Genomic DNA, 25827 nt, shown 5'->3' with positions numbered 1-25827 from the left:
TTTGTTCAAATAAAAATAACGTCACCTTTTAAACGTCCTTGGCTCGGTCATTTGGACTTGTGAACAAGTTTGATGATGATGATATAACAAGAATAGCTCAGGAACATGTGGTTTAGTTTCATCCATCCACCTTTCCTATATTTTATTTATGTACATGAAATCATGCACCAAGACTGCTAGAGATATAATAAGCAAACTTTTATAATCTAGACTTCCATATTACATGATTAAAGGGCAAGTATGATCTTAAAGTGTGATCATTTGAATAAAAATTTTACTAGCAAGAGGCATTGCTTAAGAAGTGTTTAAATAAAAATTTTGGCATCTCCTTTAAACTAAATCTACCTCAGTAGCAATTGCTAAAATTACTCTAATTTGTCTTTTTTTAATTGGTAACATGACTTAATATTAACTGAGACAAGATTAACATGGAAATAATTATAACTGTATTTTAAAAACAAGATTTATTCTTCAAATATGTATCAAATTGGGCATACAGAAAATGATGTATTATCATAAAATGGTAATTAGCGTTACAAAAAATTTAAAATGTAAATATCTTGACAAAGAAAATGCTAGCTTATCATGCTTGGGCATGCCATGCTTCATGTTCCATATTAAGAATGGCACACATCTCATGGCTCAATCTTATGTAAGGAATTTCATAGGCTAGGCTGTAAGTACCATTCTCTTAGTAGAACAAACTCAAGTAAACTATAAGCTTCTTATGTTACCAAGTTTTGAAAACAAAATCATCCAATGGACAACCTTTGCATACGGTGTAATAAGAATATTAGGGACTTTTCTGTAAAAAGAGAACTTTCCTTTTCTCTCTGGCTGTCTCTTGTATTTGGTTTTTGGCTCCTCCGTTGTTGTGGCTTCTTTTCGTTGGAAGCGGTCGTCTCTTCCCCTCATTTTAAGGGCGTAATTCCTCGCGCCCTTTCATCCACCCTCCTTCTCTCTCTCTCTGGCTCTTTCTCTCCTGACGACCGAAGTGACGCTGTCCTTCCCTTCTTCCACCCCCCCCCCCTCCCCTTCCTTTTCCCCTTTTGTTTCGCTACTCGAAATCGATCCGAGAGCCACCTCGAGGTTGTTACATAGGGTTCTGTGCCCCTGCTCAACGAGATCGGCTTCCTTTTCTTGTGGATTACTCGTCTCCTCCCGTTTTCTCCACCCTTCGATCCCTATCCTGTTTCGGATTTCGAAAAGCTGGTGCTTTTTTCGATCCTAGCTTTCAAAATCTTGAAATCGCCTTTTTTTCGTTGAATTTGGGTCTAAGTTGACGACGTTGCTGTCTGGCAGCGAAAAGTTGGGATTTTGGAGGTTCTGCTAGCCGAGTTCTGGCGATTGGCTCTGATTTCAGGTTTGTTTCGCATTGTTTGCTGTGAAAATTAAGTATTTTTTTTTTATTTATGGTGTTGGTTTTTCTTCCGTGTTTGATTGATTTTGGCATTTGATCGAAAGGATTCTGGATTCCATGGCGTCTGGCTGAGGACTGCGGTCGGTTGATGACTGATGGAGAAAATTATGAAAAATTTATAACTTTTCGGGGAAATTCCCTCCATTTGAGGTTCATTTTGAGGGTGGGTTAATTTGTCAATATGGATTTGAGGATAGAAACAGAGAATGGAAGTGTTGGGCTTGCTTCCGAAGCGAAGGAGGGGGTTTCACAGAATAAATTGAAGAGTTCCGGGAGCTTGAGCAACAAGGACATGTTCTTGAGAGCTGATAAGATTGACCTCAAGAGCTTGGATATTCAGCTGGAGAAAAGACTTTCTAGGGTGTGGATCAAGGACAAGAGTGGTCCTCTTAAGCCCAAAGAAGAATGGGAGGTCGATCTATGTAAGCTGGATATAAGGTATGTTGTTGCTAAAGGGACCTACGGTACCGTGTATCGTGGCACTTATGATGGCCAAGATGTTGCAGGTACTTATCCGCTCCCTTTTGAGCTCAAGAAAAATTGCAAGACTTGTTATATTCTGTTGGCGTCTGCATATATGATTAATTCAGACTTGTTACTATTTACAATTTCTATGCAATAAGAAAAGCTGTCTCAAAATATAATTTAATATATTGCAAACTGTTCCATGTGTGCAAGTTCTAGTTTTTTATATTCATATTCAACTATGCATATATGTGTATCAGTAGGTATTTTCTCATTCTTGTAAATATTCTTCTGGGAAGGACATCATCATTGTATAATCCTTCTTTTATAAAACTGGGATTGCACATGGAACATAACTCTAATCAGGAAGGCTCCATGGAAGATTGTATAAGGAAGCATGCTTGAAAATCACAGGTACCAATCGTAATTGGGATGCCTCCTAATGCTTCATTACCTTTGAGGTTTCACGAGGATACCGACTCCTCATTCCTTAATTTTGAAACTTCTTTCTAGGTCTAATCCCCATGTCTAGCAGTTTCTGCTAAGTATCCTCATTACATCACAAGGATGTCCATAGTTTTAACAAAAGGACCCATTATGGAGGGTTTCAAGGAGGCTCAAGTACTTGTGTGATTAATTCTGTAATACCCAGACACTTGTTGCCTACTTGTCCAACTATGCTGCTTATCCCAGTCAGATGTTTATTTTCAAATTCTTCTGATTGTCTGTTATAGAGCCTTGTCAAATTATCTTGTTTCTTGGCAACATGAAGGGCATACTCTGAATCTGTAGTATATCATCATCATTGTCATTTTGAGAAAAGAATTGCTCTCTTAATCTTTTTTTCCTGTTATCTTTTTCTTTAGATAATTTAACTTAGGGAGGCATGGAAACATATTAATTCAGTTTTTCCTTCCGTTGCAAGATATATTTTTGTGGTAAATGATTATGGAGTTGGTAATGACTATAATATCTCATTTGGATGGTTGATGATTTTTGAAAAATGGTCAACTAAGGGTTGATGCAGTTCAGGAATAATCTATAGGTTACGTATGTCAGGACTGGACAAAGAACCTATTCTACAATTTCATATAAAAGAAATGATGTTTTTATCTATTTCGTGGTTTAGAGCAGGATTTGAGGTTCAAAGAGGCAAGTTATGGAAATATTTCATTTGTAAAATATTGCACAGAAATGGAGGCTATTGACCTTAGTGAGGGGGGGAGAAGAAAAGATTATGATTGTGAAATTTCAAGTAGATTTATGTGATTGCTGTTTTTCACTTGGTTAGTTTACCGAATTTTGATAGTGATTCAAAATTCGGTTCAGGATGACTATAATTCTTGCCTAAAGGTTAGATTACATAATGACAAATTTTATCATACCTAAGTTTTATTCACTCTTGAATGATTAAATAAAAGAAATAACTAATCGAAGGTTAAACAGGTAGTATATTTATCAAATCTGCTACAAACAATCTTGATTGATGTGGTGACAGCCATCCATCAAATGCTCTCTTCACTTGAACAAACATTGGCATTGCATGTGCCAAATACTAGTTGTTGGTAAATTCACTGCTAATATTCAGTAGGATGTGCCATGATGTATGTTACATGCAAATGAATGAGAAGAGGATAAGGTCTAATTCGCATTTGGAATCATGGAGGAAAAGTTCGGAGGTCAAGGGCCTAAAAGTTAGTAGGATGAGTAGAGGGTAAACGGGATGGAATATCGATGAATACAGAAATCAAATCGAACCTGTAGCTAAAATTGATGACAAAGATGACTATTTTGTGATTGGTTTTGATACCTTATATTTATAGTATAAAGAACAAAGTGATATTTGAAGGCATATCTAAAAGTTTGGTGGATGAAGTGTCGAGTGTTTCTTAGCTGTTATGGGACTGATGCATACCTTGGCATACCTTTTTTTTTCCTTAATTTTTTTGGCGAATAGAATGGGTGGAATCTTGACCAAAATAAGGTGAGGGCAGGACTTGAACCAAGGTCGTTGGTGCCCAACTCTTAGTAATTTTACTAGTTGAACTAGCTGATAATTTTACTAGTTGAACTAGTTGGCACCTTTCACATGTGGCATACCTAAAGGGAAATTTTGTAATATGGTAGCAAAGCTTGCAATGTTGCATTTTCAGTGTTGGCAACAAAAAGGGAGCACACAAGATAGAGGTTGTAGAGATGACAGTATTGAGATAAATGTATGATGAAGCATAGAAGGATATACTGAGAAACAAGGGTAGGAAGGTGGCATAGTGGCGGCACCTGATGTAGGCAAAGGCAGAACATTTAAATGGAGGATGTGAAATGAATAAACCATGACAAGGAAAGGTGCTAGAATCTTTGCTAGAGGGCTTAGAAAGAGAAGGTGGGGCTAGCAAGTTCATCCATATTATCCAACCTGCCTAAAATATTTGAGTGTTGGTATAGGTGTTCATATTTAAGTTGTGCTTAGATCTTCTGCTTTTAACTCGATTGTAGTAAGGTTTAGTTGGACTGAGAGTTTTTTGACCCAAGTACTAAAGATCCTTGGTTGTTTAAAGGGCTTTCATTGAGGTTAATCTAAGCGATCTCAAGCAATAAGGCTTTCAACTTGGATTAGGGGTTGAAGAAGCGGATACTGCCTATTGCCATCTGCTTTTGATTGCTTGCCTGATTAAGAACTCATACGGGCTTGGAGAAGCTGTATAACTGAATAATTATGTCCTTATCCTCCTATTTGCACGGAGGCTGAACTCCCTTCTCAATGAACTTGACCCCTTGCATCCCAATAAAATGCCAAAAACTCAGTTGTGTCTCACATATTTTTTTGCAGGACTATAAAGTGGCATGAATGCCTGACACTTGCATAGCGACCTTCAATAATAAAGAAGATGCCTTGTTGGTTAACCTTTCAACATAGCTTGGTGCAAAAAGATAAGCTCAGACATTTAATTTGGACAGAGTGAATGTCATGACTTGAGTGACTTAGAAGTCAAGAGAATTTTCAATAAAAAAGGGAAAAATGCATACCATGCGTGTGATTCCGAAAATAAAGTTAAGAATTTAGTGAAGGAGATGCCAAGAATATGGCCCTATTTTGGTGAAATTCCATCTTTATCATTTTGAGTCCACGACGAACTTTCATGATTTCATCTGTATCTAGTCTACATGTAGATTATTTTACTGGATCTAGTGATAGATAATCTCTTATGTTTCGTAGGAGTTATTTGGAAGAGTTGATGAAACCAATGTAAAGTTCTGTGTGATATAGTAAGGTGATTTTTAGTTTAGCTTGCAATCCTTCCATTTCTGTATTTGATCTGCATGAATGTTGTTGAGTTGCTCATGGTTCGTGGATCTCCTCACGAAACCTCTTTCCTATGAAATGCTATATTCTTGCTTGAGGACAATCAAGATCCAAGCTTGGTGATCCATGTGGCAGAAGTATGCTTATGGATGCATGATTTTCTCTCGTGCATAATTGCTCATTATTGTAGACAACTTGTTTTCCTGATTCTCTCTCTCGATTCATTTTTTCTTAAGAATTACAAACATGACCTTTACACTGCAGAATATGCAGAAAAACAAGTTAGAATTATAGGAAACATTCTTTGTATGCATACACCATAATCCGAGACACTTGGAAATAGTTTCCTGAATCTTTTCCCGTCATGTCTTCTTTGTTCCCTCAAGTTTACCATGGGTGTTTTCCATTTTCTACTTCCTGTTTATATGTTTTTGTTTTCTTTTATTGTTTGATTGTGTAAATTTTACTCTTTTCTAACAGTGTCTAAGGGCAAAATATCATGTTTAATTGGTGGTTCAAAAGTTGTTTCATGTTCATTAGTTGTTGGTTAACGGATACAGTCCTGCACTAATATTTTGCAATGAATAATAGGGACAGAATAAATTTGTTGAGTGATTTTTTATAATATATACATGATACTAGTGTAAGCTGGTTTCAAACAGTCTCCAGGTGTATCTCTCAATGATACAATATTTCCATTACCTGACGTTTGTGTTACATAATAATTGTTTTCTACATTATATAGTGAAGTTGTTGAACTGGGGAGAAGATGGGTTCACAACTGATGCTGAAACTGTGGCTCTCCGAACATCATTTCAGCAGGAGGTTGCTGTTTGGCATAAGCTTAAACATTCAAATGTTACCAAGGTGAGGACTTCATTGGAACCATCATCTTTAAGCATTATATGACTTGTACTTGGCACAAAGAACCATTGTATTGTATTCTAATAATGCTTACTGATATGCATTGGTTGATCAAAGTATATCTATCTTCAAAATTGGTTTCCTTGGGGTATTTCATGATGATTAATATATAAGTTTGCTCTTGAAGTTCTATTCCATGTCATCTTCTGTTCCAAAGTAGGAATATATTCCTTCTTATGTTCTTTTCGTTCATTGGGTTCAAATCTATATGGTCCATTTATAACTTAAATATTTTTTGTTGCAGTTCATTGGGGCTTCAATGGGTACCTCAGACCTCAGGATTCCACAAAAGAATGCTACCTGCAATGACCACAGTTCACTTCCAGCTCAAGCATGTTGTGTTGTTGTGGAATATCTTGCTGGGGGAACGTTGAAACAATATTTAATAAAAAACAGGAGAAAGAAACTTGCCTATAAGATTGTTATTCAACTTGCATTGGACCTTGCTAGAGGGTAAGCATTGCACTAGCAATTCCACGTTATACTTAATATTACAGCAGATTCTTAGTGCTACTGAAAATGAAAAAAATACTCTCTTATTTCAGATTGAGCTATTTACATTCAAAGAAGATTGTACATCGCGATGTCAAGACCGAAAATATGTTATTGGATACCCAGCGAAATCTTAAAATTGCTGATTTTGGTGTTGCTCGTGTCGAGGCTCAGAATCCCAAGGATATGACTGGTGAAACGGGTACCCTTGGATATATGGCGCCAGAGGTGCCCATCTCCTTATATGCATATCTTATTCCTGTTGGATATATATCTTTTGAAAGAACTTAACAGAATTCTATAATATGTATAGGTATAGAAGACTTGCTAAAATATAGTTCTGAGTTTAGTGAATATCTGTTATATTTTTGTCATGAACTAGTTTTAGGAATATCCTTTCCCCAGTCATTTAAAACAATTTGCATGCAAGCAATTCTGATGGAAGGAGCATGACAGGTTCTTGAAGGTAAACCATACAACCACAAGTGTGATGTCTACAGCTTTGGCATATGTTTGTGGGAGATCTACTGCTGTGACATGCCATACCCTGATCTCAGCTTCGTTGAAGTCTCCTCTGCTGTTGTTCGACAGGTTACTCTCATCACTAAAACTTTTATGTTCTATTCATTTGCTTCTACCTACTTTAAGAAATTGAGCTGCATTTTTCTTCATATGACTAACCAGAACACACAACAATTAATCCTTGTCAATTCAAGAAAGTACTTCGAACATGATGTTTTTTCACATCTTAAATCAGTGCTAGCAGAAGTTTAATGAGAAGCAAAAATGGGTTGTAATTTATTCTCAATTTTTGGCAGAATTTACGGCCAGAAATCCCTCGATGCTGTCCAAACTCTTTAGCATATATTATGCGGAAATGCTGGGATGCAAATCCTGATAAACGACCAGAAATGGATGAAGTTGTGAAGCTCTTAGAGGCAATTGACACCAATAAAGGAGGTGGGATGATACCCGAAGATCAGGTGGGTGGATGCTTCTGCTTTAATCCAGCTCGTGGTCCATAGTGTCCTTATTTATAATATATATGCGAGGAGCTTCCATTATGATTCAGATTTGGAAGTTATTGATCATGAGACTCCTATTTTTGAGTTGAGAGATTGAAAAAGTGTGCCATATCCATATTAAATGCAACATTTTAACCTCAAGCTGTTGGTGTACTTCAAAATTGACACCGCTTACATCGTTGGCTGTGATCTTATTGCCACTGATGTCTGTAAAGCAGACCTGAGAAATATATCATACATTATTAAATTGTATTTCCTAAACCCACAAAGTCTGATCATGATGCTAAGACCATGGTGTTGTTAGCTTGTATGATCTAACATCCCAGTTTCATTTATTATGTTCTGTGATGGGTTGCAAATACATTCATATATTTTTCTTGATACTGTAAGGGTTTCATTGGTAATTCCGATTGAGTTGAAAATTTGGTAGAAGTCTTGGTTCTTGTTTGCATAAAATGTCGGATCATTTGCTGTCCATGCTCCTCCGAAAGCACTTCCTGTTCACCCATGATGATGGTTCACATTAGGCATTATTTTTTGTTAGCCATGACATGCAACAATTTCACAAGAGAAAATTTTGATGGCACAGTAAATTGTTCATGCATGTCTGAAAGGTAGCACCATCCCATGAGTGACTCCTGGGCATTGACAATTAAGTTGCATAAAGACCCGTTAACCAATACTTGTACCTTGATAATACTCTCTTAAACTTATTAGTCCATTATGCTCTTCAATATCTAAATACCTCTTCTATTCAACTTTTCTTTTGTAAAGATGTAAATTTAAATGTTCTATACCATTATATCAAGATCCGGTTGAAGCTATTTATGAAAACATTCTAGATGTTATAACAATAAGCAAATATTGAAAAAAAAAGGAAAAGAAAAAAGAATTAAGATCATTCTCAATAACAAGTTTTCACCATGGATTTATAGACTATGGTCGAGAACTTTGAGAGTTGATCCATCTACACATTTGTGCCTTGGATTCAATTATTACATGACCTCAAGGGCGGCCTAGCGGAGTTATTTGTACCCATTCATTGATCTTATGATGAATTCATTAAGCCTCATTTTACCAAATGAAGATAAAAGCCAAGTCTCCTTCAAATGTAAGATACTTTGTCACCCCTTATCATAATTTTAACATTTTTATATCACTCCGGAGGAGTCCAAGGGAGCGAGGAATAGGAAGACTACTAAAAGTACATAGTAAGAAATTATGCAAATGGTTTTAGCCCTAAGTGGACTTAAACCATAACATTTAAAGTCTTACTCATCTAAATGGTTTCAGATTTACAACTCATAATATGACAATTGAAGTTTAGCGAATAGCAGTTGAGCTGAAATAATTTCTTTGTGAATGTAGAATTTTTAATCGCACCAGGGTTTCTTAATGAGGGGGTCCTTTTTTCCAACTATAAAACAGAGCTAGAGTGCTTGTAATGATGGTCTATAATATTTGGGGGAGTCGTCAAGGAAAATCTACTTCATTCTTTATGTGGATTAGTTCCTACAGTCAAGGGCAATCCTTCATGATTCTCCACAACTTTGAGAAATGTTGTATCTATGAAAGAAAGTGGTTAGGCTTGATACAACAGTGCGTTCATCATTCATCTTCGAAAGCAGAAATAAGGAATTATAATTAATTTTAATCTAACCAAGGGAATAAACATATTGCCAATAATATAAAGTTATGAGTAATGCAAGAGGAACCAATTCGACTGGAATTTTGTCCATATAAGATCTTGACCGAGCTTTAGAGTAAATCATAGGATCAGAGTTAGATCACTAATAAAGAATTATGGATCCATTGGCTTGTCTATTAAATGGACTTTTTGTTTCCCTTTTTTAGGATAAAGAGACTGGATATCTCAAGTCCCAACCCATTTTCATTAAGAGAGTCATGTTATGACTCGAAGAGCAATAGAAATAATAATAGAAAATAAAAAATTAAAAATGATACGGCATACCAAATTTTAAGCAGTTCAACATAATTCTTTACATCCAGTGGAGGTATTTACTCTTTTCAATTAATTTAAAGAGAATCACAGTGTAGAGAGAGTAATAAAATAAGCATGACAACAATAATAAAGAGAACATATGCTCAAATAATGCTCCTTACAATGCTAACAAAAGCCCATCGGTAGTCGAATGATGCTCAGAGATTTGCCTTCAATCAGCTTAGAAAGCCAACATAGCACCATTCTTAAACCTGCCAAGCCCTCGAGCATTCTCTCAAAACACCACTTGTTATGTCTTAACACTTCATCATAATCTCCTCTATTTATGGGGCCAACATAAGCTTAGTATACGCACAAGTAGGAGAGTGGGAAGCCGGTTAGGAGTAGGATACATGAAAGAGTAGATGAGGTGATGAGTAAAAAAGAAACAAGAGAGGGAGTAGGTTACTGAATGCTTTCCCACTTCTGCTCAAACTCATGAAGGTAGGTGGAAGAGTCCCACTCATGCTTAGAGACAGGTGAGTGGGGTAGGGTCCTGCCCCCCAGGTTTTCACACCCCCAGTATTATCTCACTTGAAAACTTCAACATCTCTTTGAACACATTGAACACCAAGTATATATATCAAGAGACCACACCTTAATCTCACCAATCATCTCCATGTGAAGCTCTACTCCATGTGAACTTCTCTCTAATGACGTGCATTGTAAGTATATTAGCTGAAATTTTATTAGTGTGGATCTTCTGTGTAGAAAGAGCAACAACAGTTTGTAGCTTAGACATCCAACTTCTTGCACCTTTTGTTAGAGAGAAAACATAGCCTATGATGGAATGCCTTCAATTTCTATCACCAACAAAATCGATAGTCACAAGACCAAGTAGCACCAAATGTCTACCAACATAATAGATTGCAATACTAGTAGTATCCTAACAAAGGATCCACTTCAAAATATTCAATGATCTTGGCTTGGATTTGCTATATATTGTTTAACCACTCCCACTACACGAGCAATGTTCGGTCTAGTGCAAACCATAACAAATATATAGGTTCCTTACTGTAGGCGAATATGATACTCGAGACATCTTTGCCTTCTCCACTTCTATGTAGTAGGGCGGGCAGTTAGGTATATTCTGGAGCCGAATAGTTTATGGAGTGCCCTCTTGAGGGGCAAGTATGGTATGTGTTCGGTGATGGATGATTTTTGGGTAGGTCGTCATAGTTTCTTCATCTGGAAGGAGATATGCACCTACGCTCTGATGGTCCTCCCAGCGATCAGATGGGCGATTGGTAATGGGCGGTCGATCGATGTCCTTTGAGATGCTTGGATGACCGATCAACCGCTTGGGAGGACACCGACGATGGTGGGCTCGGCGAGATTGTCTGGGTGGAGAGTCAGTGCTTTGATCAGTCAAGGTGGGGGAGGGTGGAACGAGGCGATGATCTAAGAGATCTTCGGGGAGCAGTTGGCTGAGAAGATATTGACTATTCCGATTCCAGGTGAGGAGTTGAGAGACAGGTTGCTGTAGACTTCGATGAGGAGGGTGAGGGTGAGTACCGGAGACCTGCAGGCACTGATGGGCAGAGAGGCTACTCGGCAGATCGAGGGCAGGTGGATATGGAGGATGCGAGTGCACCCTCGAGTGGCCTTATTCATATGGAAGGTGGCGTGGGGGTGTCTACCGATCCGGAGTGTTTTAGCTAGTAGGAGAGTCAGGGTCACCCCGATGTGTGAAGAGTGCACAGACTCGGAGGATCTGCTTGGGTGCCCTCGAGCTGTGTAGGTCTGGCAGCAGGCACCCGTTTCCTTATTGCGGATGTGGAGTCAGTGGAGGATCTTGTGGCCCACTTGAGGTTGTTGGTAGGTTTACCAGGTACAGTGGAGAGAGGTATCATATGCGTTTATATGGCGTATCACATTTGGCTGGACCGGAATGCCTGCATTTTTGAGGACAGGAGAACCCTTTCGAGGGTTGTGGTGGACAGGGCCATCTGTCATGCGACTGAGATCATTGCCATTACCCGGGCATCTCCACCGAGGTTGGCTAGGGATATCTAGGGTTCCCACTTCGCTGCTGCAACGCCTCGAGTGACTCTTGTTACTTGGGAACCCCCACCCTCTGGCCACCTCAAGGTAAACTTTGATAGCAGTGCTTCAACAGGAGAAGATAGAGGAGGGATGGGGTTTGTGATTTGGGATCATGCTTCTAAACTAGTCGCGGCAAGCGGGCGACGTACCGGTGATATGATGGCCATTGGAGCCGAGCTCAGGGCGGCATGGGAGGGAGTCGTCACCTATGCGAGGGGTGCCTAGCGTAGACTATCTCATCCTGGAGGGAGACTCCTCTATGGTGGCCTAGTGGATTCGGAATGTCGGGCACCGGGCAGATGGCCACCGTATTCTCAAGGACATCCAGAGGTTAGTGGCATGCTGTTGTTCGATTCAGGTTGCCCATGTGTTTCGAAAGACGAACAGGGCTGCAGACTGGGTCACCTTCTTTGCTGCTCACCATTCGGAAGAGGTTCTTTGGACTGAGCCCGACTCTGTCCCCTCATCTTTATGTAGCCTTCTTTCTAGTGATGCTGAGGGTAGTATTCATGCTATGTTGATATGAACTACTATTGTACCAAAAAAGAAAAAGAAAAAAAAAGAAAAAAAAAGAAGAAAGTTTGTAGCTTAAGTAATGAAGTAATGACAAGCTTTTTTTGTGCATATTGAAGCAATTAGGACCTTGTTCCTATAACCCTTCTAATTTACACACATAGACACAATGATCAGCTTTGCATCTACAAAATCCCAAGCTCACAATGGACGAATCAAATAGCTTGTACCAACACCTTGGCACCTTCTTTAACCCATACAATAATTTATTCATCCTGCAAACCAAATTCTTTTTTTATTCAACAAAATCTTCAGGTTGAGTCATATAAATCTCTTCATCTAGATTTTCATGCACAAAGGCATCTTCACATCTAACCGCTCGAGGTCCAAGTCAATTATTTTAGCTGGGAACTTCAAAATGACATGGATAGTCTCTATGCAAACAATTGAGAGAAAAATTCTTTGAAGTCCACCTGATTTTTGAGCATATCTCTCCACATTCCCATTAGTACCTTTCTTCAACTTGAAGGTGCACCTACAACCAATGGCTTTTTGCCCCTTCGTCGATTTCACCAAATCCCAAGTTTTATTCTTGTGCGAGGCCTCCATCTCTTCCTCCATGGATGTTCTGCAGCTAGTTTCAATGGCCTCACAAGTCTCACGATATTGTACTAGGCTCATCTTCCTATGTTATGTAAACATAAGAAATGACAGTTGTTAAGCCATATAGGAGATTTATTTGTCCTTCTAAACTTGCCTTAATTTTCTTGTGACTCTTCTTCTTCTTGCACATGCTCTTCTTTGGGTTCAGGCTCATGATCCTCAGCCTACTAATTTCTTATACCAACTTGCTCATTGTCATCATGCTTTGGTGCTTCAACTTCAATTGTGTCTTTTGTTTTTGACTCAAGCTATACTTTTCCTTTTTTCATAGAATCTTCACTGACTAATATCTTAGATAAAAATCAACATGGATAGGGTCCCACAATCTCTTACCCCTTTGTTCCAGTAGCATAGTCAAGAAAAATACACTATTTGGACCTAGGTGCTAACTTGGTCCTCTTATCCTTAATTAAGAATCCATACATTAGATAAGAATCACCTCTAAATACACGAAGAAAAGAGTAATTTATAGGCTTGCTAAACCAAGTAACATGCTGTAAAAACTACTTTAGATCAAAAGGAGTCCTCCAATCCAGTTGTGATCAATATGCTAATAGCTCACTTTCTAATCGTGCGGTTAATTTGCTTAACCGCTCCATTTTATCATGGTGTACCAGGGACTGTCAAATGCCTGTTGATGTCATGCTCACTGCAAAAGTGCAAACTTCTTTGAGATTTACTCTCCTCCATTATCGGATCTCAGATACTTATTTTTTTTCCCCTTCGCATTCTCAACCAAAACCTTGAACTATTTGAAACAAGTACCATACTTCCTCTTCATGATTTAGACTGAGACTTTTCTAGAGTAAGCATTCATGGAAGAAACAAAATATGATGCTCCACCAAGTGTTTTGGCCCGAGCTTCCCAAGAATCAAAATGGATCTACTCTAGAAAGTCTTTGCTTTTTGCTAATAGATGAAGGAAATGGCTTCTATGCTGCTTTCTATGCAAGCAATTCTCACAAAATTCCGAACTTGAAGTTTTAAAACGTGGAAGCAAATCTCTATTAAGGAGTACCTTAAAGCCATGCTTGCTTAAGTGATCACCTAAATGCTTGTGACAAATTGATGCACTCTGTCTTAACTTTAGCTACTAAAGCATCACCAATCATGGTATCTCCAAGAGTTGATACAAGCTACCTAAATTACTCTCCTTTCGCTACTACTAGCACTCTCTTCACAACTTTTATCTATCTTTTTTCTCCAAAAAATTTGCATCAATCACTATCAAATTTTTTCCATCAATTCGAACAAATATAACTTTTGCATCATGGTTCCACATACTTGAAATGGTGATTTGGGATGTTCTAATCCATGAGGTGGTGGGATCCAAGACTTTTAAAAATGCTTTATTTTGTTACAATGGAATCCAACCAAAATTTTTGTGGACCGTCATAACAATTAAACGGTTGTTATCTAAATCAAAAATAACTTTTCAAGCTCTTAATGTGAAAATAGTATTTCAAATAATAGCTATTATACTGGTGCTATAATGAAAAATAATAAAAAATAATAAATTTATCTTTTCTTTCACTTTTGTTAAAATGAAGGTATAAGTGAAAAATATAGCCGTCATATTTTACGATATGATTTCCCTAAATAACAGGCTGAAATCGTTATAACAGTAGTTATAATGCTTATAAGATTTTTTTTTAGAATCCTACTGGGTCCTCTCCAGCTAGGATTTTAATTAATAATATTGATTTTTTAATTAGCTGACGTGTATTTTGAAACCTATTAGAGGGTATTCGTCTCAAATTATAACGGAGAAATGTCGAAAAACCGGAAAAGGACCGGTCTGTTGAACCGTCGAGGTCCAGCCAACCGGTGCGTATAGTTACCTCCTAAAGCCGGCCTACTTCAAAACCGGTAAATAAACCGCTAAACGCCGCGGTTAAAATCGTTGGTTCGTTCGAATAGTTCCCGGTTCGATCGAACCGATCACATCTTGAAGCGGACAGGGGATTAGGGTTCGGTTTGGGATTTTCCCTTGTTTGAGATATCGATCCGAAGGCGGATAGCCCTCGACGCCTCCTCTCGCAGGCTCCAACCTCCAGCCCTCGACGGCTCCTCTCCGGCGCCTGCGCCGGCGCAGACAAAGGACGGCAGGCTTCCATCATCCAGTGAGCACCTTTCCACGGTAACCCGAGCCTCGTCTTCTTCGTCCCAGGTCCACGGCAGCAGAACCCCGCCTCCTCTCCCCCCCCTCTCTTCCTCCCTTCTGTACCCCCTCGCAAGGCCTTATTAGTTTGTTAAGCTAATTAGATTTTAGTATTTCACTATGAGTTGTTCACCGTTAAGCTTATTCGATTTCTGCTTCACTATGAATTAGCCCAGATTGATAGTTTATTTATGTTTAATCATTTATAGCAGATTAGAGGAGAATATAGCTTACTTTAATGAATAGAGATGTATTTTGCTTGTATTAACTTAGCTAAGATTCTCTGATGTGATATGCTTTTGTTCATCTTGTCCTATTTTTTCTGACACAGTTATCATGTTGAGAACTTGAATGAAAGATGTTGGTAGATGTTATGCGTTATCTGTAATTTGGTGTTGTTATGGAGAGTACAAAATAGCAAAGGTTTTTAGAAAAATGCTAATAAAAAATTATGTTTTTATAATTTATCTGCATATGCTTATAATTTTAATCTAATTTTCTATATATCAATAATTAATAGTTAATATGTTTATTACCATCATGATGTGACAGTTCTGTTCAATTGGACCGGTGACTATGGTTGGGCTGTGTCCCCTGACTCGATAGCTAATACCCATAATCTCCTAACATCCCAATTCACCATTTCAAAGCTTGTTATCATCTAAGCTCTTCCTTTAATTTACATTGGCATGTGACATTGGCATAACACTTTAGAGTCATTTCCACCTTTAAGAACTTCTTCCTGTCCATTTGGAAATCGTTTGAGTCTCTCTTTTTTTTATTAGGTAGCTGATGATCTTTTGCATGAAATGTTGTAGCAAATTGTCATGCTTGAATGGTTACAGTTGATGAGCTCATTTTTTATATCCAATCTTTGATTTGCATAATCTATAGGAGTTCATGAGAAGCATAAAAACTTACATTTTAGAATCTCACCTTATATCCTTATGGTGATATTTAGATTTGTTTCATTTTGGCCTTTGCAATGACTGGACTGCATATCTTCATGCCAAAAGAAAGTAGCCGATTTCTTTTTTGATGACAGTTTGCTCAGAAACCATGCAAGTTGAAGAAGATATTTATGCATTTGTTTGATCTTTTAAACAATATGACAATACCATGTACTATGGTGCTGAAAGGGAACCATACTAACTACAGAAGGCTAGATAAGGAGATATTCTGGTTATTTCTCCATTGCATATATTAAAGTTGGGAACCATGTGTGTTCAGCTTAAAGTCTTCTTTACTTTTCATGTTCATGAGCAAGGGAAACTGCCATTCAGGAGGAAGATGTCAAAACATTGTTTAAGTGACTGGTCATCCAACTTGTGATTACTTGATGACAATTAAAGGAGCTTTGTTCTGAGGTTACAAACTAGATAAAATAAGATAGCACGTCCAGTGTTAAAATAAGATAGCACATCCAGTGTTAAAATAAGATAGCACATCCAGTGTTGCTGTTCAGATCATATATAATTGACAAAATCCGCCATTCTGTCTAAACTCATGAAAGTTCAAACCTAGTTTCATATAGCTGAATTAGCTAGAGATACTTAAGGAAGATAGGAGAGATGACCTGGGACATTTTGGATAATTGGACTACTTGTTTGTCATGGAAGGTGATGAGCTTTATGGTCTTCCTAGTTCAATAGGTCTGCATAGATTTATGCAGCTTTAGTAAGGCATTTATCAGGGCCATAGACCAATTTGCCAAAGTTTTTCCAAAGCAAGTTAGAACTATGTTGCCCTTTGAAGTATCCTTCTCCATAACTTGAATTGTGAACCATCTTTTGGTTCTCAACCTTATGCCTTCTTCTCTAGTTTGACCTGTGATTGTGTTGGATGAAATTTTTGGTATGCATATCAGTAGGAAATTAAGATTAGATACTGGGCTATGTTTGATGATTCATTTAATTTTATTACAAACTAAAAACACTTTGGATTATGCACATGTGCCTGCCTATGTTAAAAAAAGGGTATCAATATTTTATAAAAATAAAAAAGGCTGCAGTAAGAAATCCTTAACATGTAATCTTATGAAGATAAAGCAATTTTGTTTAGAAATCTAAATTTGCATTCCTGTCTATAATTGCCAATTTATTATTTTGAGAAATGGAACTATCACCTTAATTGGAGCAGCCTTTTTGTTTTTTTGGGAAAGTAGGAGGGGAGACAGAGCCCAACTTATTCTTTTGGCTATAGGCAAGATTCAGCCCAGGTCTCTAGTACCAACTTGTAGAGACATCAATTATGTTCCATAATATTGAATTAGTGGATGCATCGTGTTGATGAAAATGCAAAGAGTCTCCTTTTCGGAAGTTGAAAATATTTTTTGAATGTACCGAAAAGATCACATTCCTCATATACTTGTGGAACTAATTTGTTACATAATACGAATGTACAGAAAATAGATACTACGTGTGCATATACAATGTTTAGTATAGGATAACTATATGCATGGATATGCAAAAGTATCATGAAGTCTCTGGTGGTTGACCATGTTGGTAAAGTCTTTAGTGATTGTAGCAAGAGACCTGGCTTCAAATCCCATCTTCACTAGGTTTTGGGGGGTTAAGGGTATTTGGTGGAGGGCTACCCCCGTTATGTAGCTTATTTATGGGCCTTTCTGTCTCAAAACTCAAAAGAAAGAAGAAATCTATATATACATGCAAAGGCTAAATGGTAATTGTACAAGGATTCTTTTGATATAATAAATATTGGTGGTTTGAAATTGTATCTAATTTACAAATCAAAGAATGCTTTTCTTGGATTTGAGTGTTTGACTTGGTCAGGGTTTGTACTTGTGTTTAGTATGAGGTGTAAAAAATCTATGACAAATAGTTATAGTTCGTCTTATGAGCTTCATTTTTCTAAGTTGAAATAATAAATTGGACTATGGGAATATTTTTGTTGCCTTTTTGTCTCATGATAAAATGAAAAAAAAACAAAGGCCTGTTTGGTATAACTATTATCTCTTGTTTTTATTTTAAAATTCAACCATTGAAAATGAGAACGAAACATATTTGGTGCTATTATTTTTATTTTCTATTTTTCAAAAATCACTTTTGTTATTTCTAAAAAATAAAAGTTAGAAATTATTGTGTTTAATATTTTCAAAAAAAAAATATTTTTTACCACCACTACCACTACCAACACCGCTACCACCACTGTAGTCGTCGTCTCTAAGGTTTGCTGTACTGACCCATACCACCCCATGCCAGCCATATTGGTACGGCATCAAGGTTTGGTTCAGTTTATGAGCCGAATTAGTCTATACTACTTCAAATTGAGTGGAACTGCTCTATACTACATGATGCCGATCTTTACCGGTATGGTACCAAGCAAGGTCCGCCGTACCGGTATCGGTCGGCGTACCAGTGGCGGCCCGTACCGATCCGAACCGGTTCCGTACCGGTCCGAACCGGTCCCGTACCGGTTCTCCAACAATAAACTACTGGTACCGGATTCCACGCTGATCCGGTACCGGTTCCAGGCCGGACCGGTACGACAGACCATGGTACCAAGGTTTAGTTCGATATATAAGCTGAATCAGTTTGTATTTGTCTGAATCAAGTGGAGCTGCTTCGTACCACTCATTATCGACCTGTACCATCTGGTTTCACGTAGTACCATAGCTGGGAGTTAAAATAAGTGTTGAAAGCCGGTCTCGATATTGGAGACATACCATACCATATCGACCATACCGTTTCGAACCATTAATGTATAAGTACAGTTCTCGGAACCGATTTGGTAAATCTTGGTCATCTCTGTAGCCGCTGCCACCACATTATCGCTGCCATCATTGCTACCTCCATCAGATAGCCAACAACTCAATACCACCATTGCCTCCACTACAACACCGTTGCCATCGTCGTTTTCTTTGCCATTGCTGTTGCCTTCACAATATCACTGGTGCCCCTATCATCACTGCCTCCTATCGTCACCACCTTCACCATATTTCTGCCGGCTTTTGCCACTAGCATCACTGTTCCCCCATTGCTACTACCATCACCTTCACTATCATTACTTTGTTCAAATTTTTATTGACTCTACAAAATGTATTTATATTTCTAAAAATTTGGAAAAAAATGGAAGTAGAATTTCTGTGTTTCTATTTCAGAAAATAGATGAAAATGAAAAAGATGCCAAATGGCACCCATGTTTATAATTAAACAAGTATCTGATTTCTTGCATTATTGACAGGTATATTGGTTTCCAGTGTATATAATCATTATGGAGATTGATCAGAAACAAAAAGAGGGTCTTGGTGTACTGCTGAAGCAGGGGGCTGAAGCTGTAAGTTAAATGTGTTTTCTTTTTAAAAAGAACTTTGAATTTTCCTTTCTTTTTTTTTTCATGGATTTTCTGATATTGATTGGTGCTTTTGCAGAGGGTTTTCGAGTCAAATTTTGTGGGACGTAGATCCATTGTCAAGGAACGATTTTCAAAGAAGTACAGACATCCATCACTGGACTCAAAATTGACTCTTAAGCGCTTAAATGCGGTAAGTTTCCTTTCAATGAAATTTGTTATCTCTAGACTATTTTGTGATTATTATATGCATAAAAATACAATTTCCAGAATATTATCAGTTTTAGTTTCTTTTCTGAATTAATAACCTAGGTCAAGAGTATTTATATTTGTCTGCATCAATTGAGGAGGGAATTTTTTAAGTTTTCCCAGCAATTCGTTTCTAATCCCTTCTATGCTTGGCTTTTGTTTTCATCAGTGGGTATTTTATCTGGACACCTGTCAACATGGTTGAGACATGCAACCTTTTTCTTTTCTTTTTCATTATCTTTTTAATTTGGAGCAGGAAGCTCGCTGCATGACAAAAGCAAGACGAGTTGGTGTTCCCACTCCAGTTTTGTATGCTGTGGACCCTTTGTTGCATACTTTAACTTTCGAATTCATCGATGGCCCATCTGTAAAAGAAATACTCCTGGATTTTGGATTAAATGGTGTTATTGAGGAACGACTAAGTGATATTGCAATACAGATAGGGAATGCAATTGGAAAGCTACATGATGGAGGTCTTGTTCATGGTGATTTGACAACATCAAACATGATTGTCAAGAAAGGGACAAATCAGCTGGTGAGATCTGAGCACGTCTCACTTCTGAGCATCCATTTCCATGCTATAATTTGTGATTCTGTTAGATAATTTACACACATCCATGTATTAGAACTAAAATTGTATTTAACAATATACAGTAGAAATAATGAATGAATCATTCCTGTTCTTCTCTCAGGTCCTTATTGACTTTGGTCTGAGCTTCATATCAACTCTTCCTGAGGATAAAGCAGTCGATTTATATGTGCTTGAGAGAGCTTTGTTGTCTATGCATTCATCATGTGGGAATGTGGTAAGTTAGAGTAGATCCTGCTTTCTGTCACATTCAAATTTCATGTTTTGATTTATTTACTCTAATTAGCGTGTTTTAGGATTTGTAATATTTAAACAGCTCATCCCATCTATTGGGTATCAGCCATGTGGATCGTACTTGGCCATTTTAAGTCCCTAAAGTTACATGTGCTTGCATGACCATCAATTTTTTTGCTTCCCTTTTTTATGATATTTAATTCTATGTATGTGGCTCCCACCCCAGGATTGCTCTTTTTGGTCAAACTGCATATGTCCAATCAATTTACTAAATTACTGGAGCCCCTGATGGACAGTGGTAGCCTTCTTCTAATATGTTTTTGCTCACTTTATCCGTGTTGTTTTAGCACATATCTACAGCATCATCTATGCTATTCTCATTGGATGCTTTATGGTTTCTCCTTGTTCATTATTCAATCAGTAAAATCAAACTGATCTTACTAGCTGTTATATGTATGTAGAAGAAAGCTAGAATGCCCTTTGAAAGTATTTGGTTCCAAATGCTGGACCAAATGCTACCTATTGAAAAATTAATGATAGTCCTCTCAATTTGAGAGCGCACAACATATACGGACCAAATTTTAACTAATATAGATGCTTCTAGTCTATGAATCGTATCAAAGCATGGTAACATCCTAGCAATTCCTTCTTATATCCATTTGATGGACATGTAAAAGGCCTCAAAAGATCAATGGTTTGGATGTTCAAATTGGACCAAGGTGTACAGTTCCCAAAGGAAACCTTACCTAAAGAGAATATTCTCCTCAAGTATAGTCTGGATATAGTTTTGCTCATTCGTTATATTGCTTCTTTTCATTTTGCTTGCCAACTTGACGCATAGGCAAGAGACCTGCCAAATAAATGTTAGTTTTTTGATTTCTATCAATTTAGACAGTGTATATTATGATTAATGGTGTAGATTTTGATTTTAAGAGGGCTATTGTTGATTTCACAGACACACACACGAGCTCGCACACACATACACACACATGCATATGCACAACATGCATGCGCGCAGACACCTTGCATGTGCACATACCTGTACACCCTGCACATGTGCATGCACGCGTCTGCCCAAGCAAAATTTTGAAAGTCTCAATGGTATGCCATGATAATAGTAACGTGGTGCATCTTCACATCATCTACCCTTCTTTATTCCTGTTGGAGATATCCTTCCCTACTTTCTTTTTCTTGAGTATATAATAATAACATGCAAGGTGACAATAACATGCTCTGGGAATCACTTCTGCTCTTGTATAGCCATTTAATTACTTCATGAATGTTTTTTTTATCAATCTATTTGGAAGAGCATATTTCTTTAGAGTTTTCTTTCATAACACCCAAATTACACTTCGTTCATCCTTAATCTTATCAATTAACACCATAAGAACTGCAAATAAGATGGTGGAAGGGGCCTCCCTTTTAACATCAGCGCATGGAGTATCTTAAACAACTGCAACATTAAGAAAATGCTACTTTGCTACACTTTGTTTTGGTTAATTTCTTGCAGGCATAAATGTGGTACTCTGATCCCCTTCTTCGTGTATCCTTTTCTACTTGTTTACCCATTTTTCTAGCCTTCCAGAGCCTTTACCTTTGCAAAGAAAATTCAAATGAATTCCTAAGCAAGCTCTCCTTCATTCTGGCCACACTATAGAAAAGAAATTGCTCTCTTCTTGCAGTCAAGTTCTCTTTTGATAGTTTTTTTTTCCTCCAGCAGGCCATGCTTCGGCATCCAAACTTACAATTGCCATTATGATTGAAATTTGAAATTTTACTCATAGTAGTTGGAAACAAATGTTGTTACAGCTGTTGTAAATCTTATTGCTCTGATCGGTCAAGCAGTGACTCTCATTTTCTGTACAGATGGATAAAATACTCGCTGCATACAGGAAGTCTTCAAAACAGTGGTCATCTACAATGAACAAGCTAGCTCAAGGCATGCAAATTATCACTATTTTCATCTTTAACCTTCCTATGCTTGTGTAAGCTGTTTGTTGAAGTGTTTCATCTTTTAATCTTCACAGTGCGACAGCGTGGTCGGAAGCGTACCATGGTAGGATGAGCATTTTCAGCTGAAGTACTTCTACGCATGTTAAGACAGGCCATGTAGACATTTGAAGGGAAGCTGTATAGGATTTAATGGAGATGACTATTCATCATTCATCAATGTAATGATGTGTTTGCTTGTAGCAAATTCTCTAATAACCAAATGACATTGAGATTGATCATCAAAATGTCATAATGGATTATGTTTCTTTGGGTGGTCGCCATAATGGATTTTCAGTTGAGCTAGAAGTTTCAAAAACCTGTCATTGCAATTATATTTGTGTATCAGAACTACTGCTATCAGCTGTTAAAACACGATTCAACCGCTTATACTGAAAAGGCGATGCGGGCAATCTTAAATTAGAGATACGGATTTATTGTATAAATTTTCATGCAGTGACTGTGTGAATAATGTCATTGTTGTGACTTGTAATAAGCTCCAAGAATGGTCATGGTGCATATGTGGTAGTCAATATGCATGTTTATAATATAACAAGCATCCAAAACTATTGCAGCTGTCCTAGAAAATTGATACACGCACGCGCGCACAGACAGACACTTGGTATTCCAATTGCTTGTCATTGTTGTTTGTTAGAACTAGCATAGATCCTGCAGGATGAGTTATTTCTTGGGGATTTTTTATTGTTAAAGAAAGATAAATACATATAAATTCTATGAAAAAAAGAAAAAAAGACAAGTTGTTTAATTACATCAAATTGGAGAATAAAGTTGTAAGCTATTGAATGGAGTTCGATATTGTCAATACATATTATTCAATCAAGTATTTAAATATTCGATATTATCACTACAGTTTCAATTGAGTTCTTAAATGCATGTACAAATCCGAGGACCAATTTGGTCCCGAAATGCTATGGTGTAGGGATGCTACCATCGCAATCGTTGGTACGGCTTCGTGGTTTCGTAATGGGACATTATTTTTCTATTTTTTAATATTTTATTTTAAATAAAATTTAGTGAGTATTGATATATTTTAATGTTCTTAAATATGATTTTTGAGCCAATAAATGTATGTCTGTAGTGGTACAAACATATGTGGTTTGAACAAAATTAAAAATTTTCAATAAATATACGTAAAGGTAGCTCAGACGTAGGCCGGGTCTCCTTCCTCTCTCTCTCTATGCGCGCAGCTCATAGCATGGCACAGTCCGTATCTTGGAGCATTCCATCTTTCCTCCGATGCGTACCAGCTGTTTCTACTCGTAGGTATAGTGCTGGGCTATAGTAGAAAGGTGTAGTGCTAGGTTATAGTAGAAGGTGTAGAATTGAGTTATAGTAAGGATATAGTGTTAGGCTACGGTAAAAAAAATTTAAGCTATGCTTACTCTTAAGATAAAGGATTAAGATAAAGATAAAGTAATATGATCTGATTGATTGTTGAAGGATTCATTCTAAAGTACAATTCCCCTATTTATACTAATACATAATAACTTCCCTCCAATATAATTACTATTCACTTTAATGACTGCTTTTTATGTCTGGTCTCCACTTCTGGTGGTTCTCGTAACTGTCGCCAAACATTTTCCCACTATGCATGTACACAAGCACGATTACTTTATAATTTATGTACGCAAGCACAGTGACTCTATAATTATCAGTCTAATAATCATGCCTTATCAACATTTGACTTATTCTAACGTATCTTGTGTTGGCCATCTTTCCTCATTCAACCTACAATATAATTCTCTGTCCCTGGAAATCTAGGATTAGTATCATTGTCTCGGTCTTCTATTGGCCATATTTCATGGTCAATACTTAACCTTTCAGCTTGCTTACAAGTTACAATAGTATGACCGAATTCTAGTTATTCAGCCTAGGTTTCCATCTAGTGTGATTTTATTGCTAAACTCTATGTAATCTTAGCAAGAGTCATGTGACTCTCTCCTATTTTGATTCTATCAAACTTAATCCATATGACACTTGCTTCTAGTGACCAGCTAAGTTGTTGAGATGTGTAAACAATGCCCCCTATATTCATTAGCCAAGGATCACTAGGCTACATCATTGCCTCCTTGATACTTGCATAATAAAAACCTGATGATTATGATTTTGATCTGCTGACCAAAGGCTACTCTTTTATCCAACTATTTGTCTTCAATAATTTGATCATCTCTTTTAATTCCGCAGAGCCTCTCCCCTGGCATATCTGCTAATGTGGAATGCTTCTAGGTATGGAAATAGCCCGCACACTGCGTGAAAGATCCTCTACATCTACAAAAATTCAGCATTATCTTTTGTATTGATAGAGATTTTGATTTATCTTCTAGTAAGACATACTTCTCTTTTGTAAATAGACCTAACATCTCCCTCTTTGGTACTCATTCTTCTTCTTGTTCCTTCCGACTATCGTCATACCTTCTCCCATTCTTCTTCCACTTATCATGATGAGCCTGACTATTGGTTAGTACAATCCATTCATCTTAACCAACCAACTTCGGACTAGTTTGCCGAATTAAAATACCATTAGAAATTAAAACATCATCACAAACGAACGAGCGATATTGCCGATTACTTTTCTTACTCCCGGCTCCAATACTCTGCTTGAGACAACGAGAAACAAGTTCACTGAAGAGCTAAGGATCCGTCTAGTACTGTTCCTATTTTGAAAAACCGAAGAAGAGATATTTTTTTTTAAATTTTTGGTAAATCAGAAATCTCAAATAACCCGAGTACGGAGACATCCATGAAAATAAAAGATAAGAACCCCACTTTAAGTCCTGGGAGAGTTGCGGAGGGGAGGTCCAACAATGGTCGCTGGAGTGGTCAACAAACACAGCTAGCCATCCAATCTGCATGATGAAAGCCTCTTATTGTCCAAAATTGCTTGCAAAATCTCCAGTGGCTTTGGAAGCAAACATCTGCTTCTGACAACAGGCGAAAATAAAAGTTCGTGCAAATGTGCCAAAGTCCACCTCCATGTAGGATTTGATTAATTTGTAGAGAAATAAAAATGCAAAAACAGCAACAATACCAGACAGGCCCTAAGTTTACCTTACACCAAACTGCATACTCTCCAGGGGGCAGGGACACCTTTTTTCCCTTCTTCAAACCAATATTTAGTATCTCACTGACAATTAGTATTATGGTTATGGTAATTTTGATCCAATGAAGTTGAGATGGAAACCAGATGACCAAGCTCCTGCCAGTGATGCTGGTACAGGGTGAATGAAGATTAATCATCCCTCATGATCTAGTTTAACTGCTTCAAAATAAATCTTATTGCGATCATGAAATAATGCATCACGATGCGATGGATTCGAATGCGTCTTCCCTCACTGTCCAATCATTGTACATGCCAATACCTTGATACATTGCTGTTTTTTTCTGCCATTATTCCGCAAGCCAGCTGAAAAAAGTGAAGG

General features: G+C 37.5%; 3 protein-coding genes across 6 annotated transcripts in view; 2 read left to right on the top strand and 1 right to left on the bottom strand.

Moving 5' to 3' along the window:
* The first annotated feature begins 893 nt into the window (after positions 1-893).
* Positions 894-7961, top strand: LOC103723806 (serine/threonine-protein kinase STY13). Its single transcript, XM_008814850.4, has 8 exons — positions 894-1212; positions 1303-1363; positions 1465-1926; positions 5935-6056; positions 6358-6566; positions 6659-6833; positions 7062-7196; positions 7424-7961. The coding sequence occupies exons 3-8, from the start codon at positions 1602-1604 to the stop codon at positions 7628-7630; spliced, it is 1173 nt and encodes a 390-aa protein (XP_008813072.2). The 5' UTR covers positions 894-1212; positions 1303-1363; positions 1465-1601; the 3' UTR covers positions 7631-7961.
* A 6871-nt stretch (positions 7962-14832) lies between these two features.
* Positions 14833-22833, top strand: LOC103723805 (EKC/KEOPS complex subunit bud32). Of its 3 annotated transcripts, none has more exons than XM_008814846.4 (7): positions 14833-14977; positions 19219-19311; positions 19406-19519; positions 19832-20110; positions 20268-20381; positions 22265-22337; positions 22426-22833. In XM_008814846.4, the coding sequence occupies exons 2-7, from the start codon at positions 19249-19251 to the stop codon at positions 22461-22463; spliced, it is 681 nt and encodes a 226-aa protein (XP_008813068.1). In that variant the 5' UTR covers positions 14833-14977; positions 19219-19248; the 3' UTR covers positions 22464-22833. The 3 variants fall into 3 exon arrangements, with proteins under 3 accessions (XP_008813068.1, XP_008813067.1, XP_008813066.1); XM_008814845.4 differs by having other exon boundaries at positions 14852-14994; XM_008814844.4 differs by having other exon boundaries at positions 14852-15024.
* A 2531-nt stretch (positions 22834-25364) lies between these two features.
* LOC103723804 (ATP-dependent RNA helicase SUV3, mitochondrial) overlaps positions 25365-25827 on the bottom strand; it is a 40716-nt gene continuing 40253 nt past the window's right edge. The window contains exon 17 of one of the 2 annotated variants that reach the window (XR_003383014.2): positions 25365-25827. The gene's annotated coding sequence lies outside the window, so the exon portion shown is untranslated. The other variant, XR_003383015.2, reaches the window with a different exon arrangement.

Source organism: Phoenix dactylifera, unplaced genomic scaffold (assembly GCF_009389715.1).
Source record: "Phoenix dactylifera cultivar Barhee BC4 unplaced genomic scaffold, palm_55x_up_171113_PBpolish2nd_filt_p 000557F, whole genome shotgun sequence".
Classification (NCBI taxonomy): domain Eukaryota; kingdom Viridiplantae; phylum Streptophyta; class Magnoliopsida; order Arecales; family Arecaceae; genus Phoenix; species Phoenix dactylifera.
This window is presented reverse-complemented; position numbering and strand designations above follow the sequence as displayed.